General features: G+C 42.4%; 1 protein-coding gene across 1 annotated transcript; it reads left to right on the top strand.

The window, feature by feature from the left end:
- The first annotated feature begins 1,493 nt into the window (after positions 1-1,493).
- On the top strand, positions 1,494-5,357 carry IL11 (interleukin 11). The gene is made up of 4 exons (XM_060692738.2): positions 1,494-1,649; positions 3,568-3,654; positions 4,745-4,903; positions 5,154-5,357. The coding sequence occupies exons 1-4, from the start codon at positions 1,509-1,511 to the stop codon at positions 5,316-5,318; spliced, it is 552 nt and encodes a 183-aa protein (XP_060548721.2). The 5' UTR covers positions 1,494-1,508; the 3' UTR covers positions 5,319-5,357.
- The last annotated feature ends 4,837 nt before the right edge of the window (positions 5,358-10,194 follow it).

The following is a 10,194-nucleotide window of genomic DNA, read 5'->3' on the forward strand; positions in this document are numbered from 1 at the left end:
ACCTACCTTGCAGATCCATTTTTAAGCCTAAGAGTGTCAGTCGGATAAAACACTAACCTTAGTTCATTATTTGTGGTTTACAAATAGTCCTCTACTTACAACCATAATTGAGACCGGAAAATTCAATGTTAAGCGATGCTAGCATTAAGTGAGACGTCACATGACTGAAACCTTTTTTCTGATGGTCGTTAAGCGAGACAACAAGTGGCTGACTCATGGCCTTCTGCTTGTTTCCACGTTGCATGTTGGAAGCCAACTGAGAAGGTTGCAATAATGTGACCCTGGGACTTTCAACTATCATAAATATCTGCCGATTGCCAAATATCCGAACCACAATAAGTTGACCACAGGGTGCCGTGATGGTCATAAGTGCAAGAACCGGTTGTAAGTCACTTTTTCAATGCCATTGTAACTTTAAGCAGTTGCTAAAGGAATGGTCGTAAGTTGAGAATTACCTGTATTCTGTTTTGCAAACTCACCACTCAGTGTAGCATGTAAAAATCAGAGCGGATTCAATCATGTTCATTCAGAATAAGCGTCTGGAGCAAACACAGCCAGCAATCCAAGGGCTGCAGAAGTGGAGGCATTGAAAATGAATGTCAACAGTCTTATGTCTATGGAGATTCTCAGTCATCCAGGTCATGGTTGTCTCAAAAGGGCTTTTTCAAAAGGCAACTGGACTTTCTCTGTTTTTGCTTGAAGAGGTTTCACTTCTCATCCAAGGAGCTTCTTCAGAACGGAGGACGTTTCTTGGATGAAAAGCAAAACCTCTTCAAGCAAAAAACAAAGAAAGTCCAGTTGCTTTTTGAAAAAGTAACTTTAGGTCAACAAGTTTAGAAATCTGCCCCCAGCCAAAGATCTCTTCCCAAGCTTCTGGATAGTTCCTTATTTGTGAATTCTCTGACTTTAAGGATTCATGTTAAGCCATGAGAACCAGTCAAAAGTGAGTTAGCAGAGTCCAGAATAGTAAAATAAATAAATAAATGGAATCTCTTCAAGGTGCTAATCAGGATAGAGTTTTAAAATGTTTTCCAACTTTTAAAAGGAAGGTATGGATACCCTTCACAGAGGTATAGACATTCCTTTGTTCTCTTTCTCACACACTTCAAAGTCTAACTCTCAGGGAAAGAGGAGGCTGCCCCTTGTTCCCCGCTGAATCAGAAAAACAGATTTCCCCTATAAAAGAAATGAGCAAGAATTTACAAGTAAATTTCACACTCTCAAGAATTCAGAAATGGAAGTTTCCCATCACTCTACAAATGTTAATCAGCTCACCAATACAAGAAAGTCTGTGTCACACCCAACAATAGCTTCATGAATAGTCCCAATTTATGAGTCATTACCACTGACTGTCTCTCCTGTGGTTTATCCAGAGATGGTAGTCCCATATATACATACAGGTGATGTTTTGGAAAAGTTGGTTTTCAGCCACTGGCTTTCTAACCGCCATCCTTGGCCTCTCTCTCTCTCTCTTTTCCTTTGCAGACGGTGTGTGTCAGATTGTAGTGATGCTACTGAGTCTGTATGAAGGACTCTGGGCTGCACCTAACCCCAGACTAAAGCCCACAGACCCCCGGATGGAGTTTGATTCCATTATTGCCTTGACCAGAAACCTGCTAACTGATACCAAGACCCTCTCCAATCACTTTGTAAGTCCAGAAGCCTTCCCTATTAGAGTCCATTGGATATGATGATGATGATGATGATGCAAAGAAGCAGAAAAAAACCCAGTAAATCTTGTACTCAAGTCATGCAAGATTCCATACATTGATTATAAACCAACACAGTGACCAAAATGATTCACTGGAACATCTCTATAAAAATTATCATGTACCAATTATGAAAAATTGATGGGAACATCACTTGAAAAAATAGTAAAAAATGAACAGGTTAAAATATTGTGGGATTTCCTACTATAGACTTGGGTCTATAACCCAATATCTTGGGTCATAACACACCAGATTAAATATAACTGGTTAAGAGGAAGAAAGCATGGATAATTGATGTGGCAATACCAGGGAGTAGTAGAATCGAAGACAAAGAAGACTGGAAAGTATCAAGATCTGAAAATCGAAACTGAAAGACTATGGTATAAACTGGCTGTGATGAGCCCAGTGGTTATCAGCACGCTGGATGCCATACCAAAAACATCTTGGATGGCACTTAGACAATATGCAGGTTGACAAAATGTCCATCTGTCAATTGCAAAAGGCAACACAGCTTGGATCTGCAGATATGCTATGCTGATACATTATGACATCCTAAATTATGGGGAAGAATTCTACAGAACCATTTTTACAGAATAACAGAATTGGAAGGGACATGCTTGGAGGTCTTCTAATCCACACTCAATGCGTATGAAGACCAACACCAGTAAAGAAGTGGCAGTTGTGACTTCACATTGTTGTGAAGAGATAACAATAATAACAACAATGGAATAATAATAACAGTGGAAGCAGCCTTTATAAATATATAAAAATCTGGATAGTGGGCATTGCCGTACCTGGAGACAGCAGAAGAGAAGAGAAAGAATTTGAGACAATCACAAAATACAAATCCTGAAAATGAAAGCACAGTAGAACAACTATGACAAAAGAAAGCAAAAGTAGTACCAAATAGTGATAGGCACCTTGGGTGCAATCCCAAAACATCTGGCGCACCACTTTAACACCATCAGCATTGACAAACTCACCATCAGCCAATTGCAAAAGGCAGCTTTGCTTGGAACAGCTTCCATCCTGCGACGATTCTTCAAACACCATCAAACAACATCTGCCTATCCCAGCTCTTTGGGAAAGTCTCAATAGGTAGATGAAAATGCCAAATTCAGTGTAAACATCTGGCTGATTGTGCAATCAAACATAAGAAAGAATGTTGCCTTCTATAAAGGCAGGAAATTGTTCACAGAGCAGTAGAAAGGTAGACAGAGTTTGTTAAGACAGGGTAGTTTTTCTCAATTGTAGCAACTTGAAGGTAGGGTTAGGATTGAGAAATACTGAGGTACACAAAAAACTGCAGAGACTGTGTCTGGATTTTTTTTCAATATTTGCTTCTGTGCAACAAAAACCTTGTGCCTATGTGTGCTTGTGCATGCACACAACGAAACCCAGAACAGGCTGCATATACTCTTGGATCATATGACCAGGGAGTGGGTAGACTTAGAATGGAGCAGTTGGTAGCATTCTGCGCCACTGCCCAGCTGCCTCTCCTATAGAGGTGCATTGGAGAGACATTTTCTGCATTGTTTTTCTCCCCTTCCTGTAGCCTTATTCAGCCTATTTTTGACCTCAATCTTTCTTTTGCTGGTTTTTCCCATCATACCAAATTTGGTGCCATTCTCTTCATTTTCCAGAGACTTGTTCTACTGATGGATCAGCAGGCAGATGTGTTAGGAAGAATAAGGAGAAAACGCCACTTAGCCTCTAATAAAAATCAGTTATCTTAAATTTGGAGGATGTTTGGGTTATTGTTTAGATTATGCTAAATTAGTCCTCCTTTTAAAAGTAGGGTCTCCTTTTCTTGCCTTCATTGCCTTCATAGTTCTCTCTCTTTGTGTTCCCTGTACAGAAGAAACACTTCCCAGCAGATGGTGAACACAAGCTTGAAACGCTGCCAGTTTTATCCATGAATGCTGTAGAACTTGCCAACATTCAGGTAAAAACAGCTTCCATTTTTTTTCTGGTGCCCCTTTAAGATTCTTTGGGGCATAATAGCTTGTTTCCAGAAGCCGGTCTTTCCCAGTTTGATGCACTCTGACTGTCCTGGATGGAGTAATGTAGTCCAAAATATCTAGAGGGCATCAGTTTGGTTCATCTTCTGTCTGATTGGAATATAAGGATTTCAGTGAGAATTCTGATTTTCTCACCATGGTCCCTCCAAATATGTTGAATAATGGTTCTGTTTATGTTCCAAGTTGGGGTGAATTGTATTCCAACATAATTTTGGAAGCTCTGGAAAGCACTTGTAGAAAGTCCAGTGGGTGATAATTTCAGATGCTTCACAGCAGCTTTCTCTAACTAGACCAGGTGTGTCAAACTCAAGCCTGAGGACCAGATCTGGCCTGTGGGGTGATTAAATCTGGCCTGCGGGGCCACCCTGAAAATTGGAAGGACTGGCCCACGATGCCTCTGCCAATGAAAATGGAGCTCCGTGTGCAGCCCTCCCGAGCTCCGTTTTCGCTGGTAGAGGATTGCAGGAGGCCATCGCAGCCGAAAACGGAGCTCATGAGGGCCCCATGCAGTACTCCTGAGCTCCATTTTTGCTGGCAGAAGATTGTAGGAAGCCATCGCAGTTGAAAATGGAGCTTGGGAGCCCATTTTTTCTGGCAGAGCACTCGGGCCATAGACACCCTTGATATGAGTGATGTCAAGCTGGCTACACCCACCCTGGCCACGCCCACCCAAGGTCAAACACAACCCTGATGCGACCCCCAATGAAATTGAGTTTGACACCCCTGAACTAGACACTGTTCAGATATATGAACTTCAACTCCCAGAATTGCTCAAACAGCATAGCTATTGCTGAGAATTTGAGGAACCATGCTGGGAAAGGCTGCCTCATCATCATTCCACTTTTCTTTTCCTTTTGGTAACTTTTCCTTGGAGAACTTTCCCATTTTCTTTGGAGATTCAAATCAAACCAGTTGCTGTCCCATGTCCCTAACATCTCAGTTTCTCCATTGCGAGGCAAGAATAAGGCAGCGATATCATTCTCCTTCATAATTTCCGGTTTTCCCTTCCTCCAGGTTTCTGCAGGTCTAGTCCGGTTTGCCTCCGATTTTCAAAGCTACCAACGGCATTTTGAGTGGCTGAAAAAGTCAGCAACATGGCTGCGGCCCATGGAACATGATATTGGCACAGTGCACACTCGGCTTGAACGCCTCCTTAGAAGACTGGAACATCTGGTAAGGTTGGAATAAGTGTGCTCAGAACAATAATATCTGCGTTGCAAACCTTGAGGCAGCCATCAGGTGGCAGCAAAGTATTCTGATTTTTCTGTATCATTTTGCTGCCATCTAGTGGTTTCCTGAATCTTTGCACTCCAGATATGCCAGCTCTAAATTAGCTGTATGATCATTGGGGACAGTTGTCTAAATTGAGTTCGCTATTCTTCCTGTGGACAATTCATCTCATACTTGTTGTTTTCCTCTCCAGATGACGAAACTCAATATCACAAGACCCAATGACGCTTTTCCAACCCTCCCAACCCATGGGACCCACTGGTCTGTTGTCCAGGCTGGACATGCCATTGTCCACTCATTTCACCTTTATTTAGACTGGGCAGCTCGAGTGCTGGTCTTGATCCGGAACAAGTTGTGAAAAACCAAGAAACAAAACTGTCCAGGATGTTTTGGAGATGTTCTTCATAGACCAGGAACTCTTAGCTGCATATCCCCTATGGAGGAGGGCTCAAAGAAGGAAAGAAAAGCAATGAGACTAGATTCCTCTTTTAGCAGGTGCAGTGGAGTGGGAAAAGAGAAGATTTGCCTACCCACTCATAACTTTTCCACATTGTGGGGATGTTGTGGAAGAAGAGACAGCTTTTTCGATTCCCTCAAAATGATCATCTTATCTTCTCCCTGCAGGCTTGGAAAAATAATTGGGGAAAGCATGCTACCCCCCCTTTCAAGGAAATTTTTAAACCCTCCTGCTCTCCATTGATAGAATATAACTCATTCGGACATGTGCATCGAACTGTGACAAATAGAGGGAAACCCATCTTGGAGGATATCATTTACGAATCCTTGCAGTATTATCCATAATAGTGATGGAATCCCTGTTTCAGACACAACTTTGGGGCCATTATTGATCTTGCCTGCAGGGACACAATCTATGTTGCCCTCCCAGTTTATGCTGGGAAGAGTGGTGTGAGGAGGAGCCATATGTCTAGTCTGATATGTACCCTGGTGCCTTTCTGACGTGCAGGTACATGTTGGTTGGGATTTGTGGAAGTTCTAATCTCAACATAAGCGGAGGGCATGAGGTTAGGGGTAGCTTTTCCATGGAAAGTCACTGCTATTCTGCTAATTGAGAATAACAATAGCACTAAGACTTATATACCGCTTCATAGTGCTTTACAGAGTTCCCCAATCTTTCTGGCGGGGTGGGTGGGTAGAGGGGGTAGTTCCAAGTGAACTATCAGCAAGCGCATGCATGCAGCTCCATTTGCATAAGCGGTGGGCACACCCCCTCACCGTTTGTGCAAATGAAGCGTGCACACACATGCTCGCCTTCTGCTTGCCCAAGTGGGGATGCGTGCGCACGTGCTTGTCCGCCGCTTCCACGGCCCAGTTCCGTACGGCTCACAGCCCAGTAGTATGTCGCAGCCAGGGGATTGGGGACCTCTGCTCTAAGTGGTTTACAGTGGCGGTATATTGTCCCCAACAATCTGGATCCTCATTTTACCAACCTTGGAAGGACGGATGCCTGAGTCAACTTTGAGCCGGTCAGGATCGAACTCCTGACAGTGGGCAGAATCAGCCTGCAATACTGCATTCTAACCACCGCACCGCCAGGGCTCCTCCATAAGAACCTGCATAAAGGCATACTGGATACCTCAAAAGAGATTCTGGAGCATAAAGGGAGGAAAGGTATGTCTTGCAGTGAAGAAGAATGCTCTTTTTGGAGAGGCTGGACCTTCTCAACCTGTCATCCTCATTTCAGTAATAGACCCCCTACTGACTTCTCTGTATCCATTACAGGATATCCAATGCAGGTCAAAACCTGTAGCCATAATCAACAGAGAATTAATATCTTCAGCCTGTTGTTAGTTAGCATTTTGATCCTATTAACCTTAAAAGAATGCTCCTCGCACAAAATTAATAGAGCAGCTGCAAGGTTGTTGGCAAGATATTTTTTTGAGAGGGGAGGACTAATTTACAAATATAAATCCATTAAAGAAAAGCACAAGATGGAGAGACATTGCTCTGTTTCTCTCAAACATGCATTTACCAAAAGAAAATATTTTTCCCCCTTTAGAAAAGCAACTATACCGTTACTCATATGCACATTTATGGAGATTCAATTAACTGGACAAGCAATTAAAGTTGAAAGAGTTCAACAGGATAAGGGAAAAAAAAACTTTTTTTAGGCATTTGGGTCACTTTTCTCCTAATGAGATATTTGTTTAGAAGTATATAAAATTAAATCTCAGAGTTTTCTCTTTTCGTTCTAAAAATACCCTCTTACACATAAATATGCAGTTCTTCTTTTGTTACTTCAAAGGAATTTACCTGAGAATGAGGAAAGTGAAGTTGAGGTTATAGGAAATTATGTTCCACTTTCCAAATAAAAACCTTGATAAATAAGAGAATTCCTGCTTTCCTTTAGCAGCAGCACCGCCTGCTGGCTGAATTGTGTTTCTGTTAGGCTAGTCAGCATCGGAAAGTTAACTGGGCAGAAAGACCAAATAAGTTTGCTTCAAATTCAGAAGAATTTTAAAAATTGCAATAATATCCCACACTACACAGTTGAATTCAAACAGGATCGTGCAACACAGAAATAAGAACAGAAGTCTAATCCTTCCTTTCAGAATAATAATATTTTTTTTTTAAATAGGGTTTTCTTGTTTAATATTCTTTAATGCAAGAATAGGCCCCTATGGCCTCCAAATATTGTTGGATTACAACTCCCATCATTCCCTGGGCAGTATGGCCACTGATCAGGGATAATAGTAGTTGTTCTCCATCAACATTTGGCTCCCTATTACTGTATGAAATTGTTATTAACTCTTCTCTTTTTCCAATAACCCTATACTTCATAATCCCTAATATTTATAAAGTCGTTAGAATTCATCCTTGTAAGTTATTATTTTTTATTTATCTGTTCCCAGTCTGGGTCATTTTATTAATTATTGTTTTTGTCATTGTGGTTATTATTGTATTAATATTATTAATAATGTTATTTTATTTTGAGTATTTTCCAAGTATTTATTGACCTGCCTCTCTCTCTCTTTTTCCCTCCAAATTTTCCTTTTTGTAATAAAAAAAGATTTTTTTTTTTCAAACGATGGGGAAAATTACATTTGAAATAAAACTTCACAAAGGTCTAAATGAATGAGTCTTGTCTTTACTGTATGTGGAAAGAGAGAGTGTGGTTCAGTTATTAGAAATGTAATCAATACAATGGCACTGAAAGAAGTGACCTATGATCGTTTTTCACTTTTTTTTTGTTTGTTTGTTTGTTTTTAATTTATATGCCGCCCTTCTCCGGAGACTCAGGGCGGCTTACAATGCGTTAAGCAACAGCCTTCATACTTTTGTATATTTATACAAAGTCAGCTTATTGCCCCCATAAACTGGGTCCTCATTTCACCTACCTTTGAAAGGATGGAAGGCTGAGTCAACCTTGAGCCTGGTGAGATTTGAACTTGCAGTAATTGCAAGTAGCAGATGTTAATCTGTTAATAACAGTGCTTTAGTCCACTGTACTACAGGCTCTTAACACTTACGACCATTGCAGCATCCCAACAGTCACATCAGTGGTGGGTTGCCCCCGGTTCAGACTGGTTCTATAGAACCGGTAGTAAAACCGGCAGGAGGCTCCGCCCATCGACCCCGATGTCATCAGGACCCTTCTGCGTATGTGCAGAAAAGCACACGCATGCGGCCCTGTTGAGAACCGGTAGTAAAGGTAAGTAGAACCCACCCCTGGGTCACATGATCAAAATTCAGACACTTGACAACTGACTCATATTTATGACAGTTGCTGTATCCCAGGGTCATGTGATCTCCTTTTGCGACCCTCTGGCAAACAAATCCAATGAGGAGGTCAGATTCACTTAGCCACCATGCTACTTACTTAACAACTGCAGTGATTCACTTAATAATTGTCTTAGCAACTTAAATTTTGGGCTCAATTTGTGGTCATAAATTGAGCCTCCCTGCAGTCAATGGATAGAATAGCTGCAAATTCATGAGCACTTTTGGTCATTTGGTTTATTAAGTTACTGTGAATTCTTCTCATTCACATTCAGCAAAGTCTTTCAAGGGAGAATTTACAGTCACAAACCTTATCTGGCTTGGAGAGCTGCCAGGCTGATATCTTCAAAACTCGGCATGAAGTCTCTGAGAGTCATGAACCAATTAAGTGAACTGATTGTCTCCTGCAAACTCCACTCCCCTTTTGCTCCTCTTTATTCCCTATGGGAGGGGCCATTCACCGTCCATCTGTGGCTTTACTCCTGAGTCGACCCTTGTTCCTTAGCTGTTCCCTTCTCCTGACAGCTCTGCGCATGCGCACACTGGGAACAGGTTCCAGCTGTTCTTCTGCCCCCCTGATGTCTGACTTCGAAGGCAGCTGACAACTGTCAGACGGCCCTGGCCCCATCTCTGCCTCCGACGCAGAGCACTCATCAAAGCCTTCCCCGTATTCCAGGATTGGCCCATGTTCCTCCCCAATCTCCTCACTGTCTGAGTCTGCCACCAGCTCCGCTGGTGGGCCAATACCTACAACCTTTTTCTACCTGCCCTTAACATGGGCCTGCAATATCTCTCCCCTCCACCCCACCCCACCCCATTTCCCTGTGATGTTTCTTCATCTCCTCTCTAACCCGGTGAGACAGGCCTAATTCATCCTTAGCTAGAGCAGGGTTAAAAGTAGCACTTTCCCCTCTTATTTTGATTCTTCCTGATGGAAACCTGGAAGTGGGTAACATCTGTTAGGCATTCCCACCCATTATCTTGAAGTTGAGATTGCAATGAATGGGGATAGAGGCAACAGAGGCAGAAGCGAGATGTCCAGGTAAGTTAGCAAGTTCCATTGTTAGTACTGCATAGCATTTTGCCAGCTTAAGGATGGTTAGACACAGAGGTGGGCGGCACATGAATTAACAACCGGTTCGCCCCAGCACTGAACATGTGAGTGTACGCATGGCCTTCTGCGCATGCACTCTGCACGCGCACTTGCATGCATGTGTGTGGCTTTAAAAAATGCAGCTAAATAGGACAGGATAGTGCCGGGCTACCGGTTCGCATGAACCTGTCCGAATCAGCTGAACCCCACCCCTAGTTAGACAACCCTTCAATTTAGCAATGAGGAAAGGCAGTAAGCTTCCACCACAGCCTTCACCAACTTGATATCCTCCATCTATAACCGTTACTCCAGCTAGCTTGGAATGTGCAGGTAGTCCTTGCCTTACGACAGTTCATTTAGTGACCATTCAAAGTTACACCAGTACTGAAAAAAGTGATTTATG

Source organism: Pantherophis guttatus, chromosome 4 (genome assembly GCF_059756535.1).
Source record: "Pantherophis guttatus breed Tessera chromosome 4, ASM5975653v1, whole genome shotgun sequence".
NCBI lineage: Eukaryota > Metazoa > Chordata > Lepidosauria > Squamata > Colubridae > Pantherophis > Pantherophis guttatus.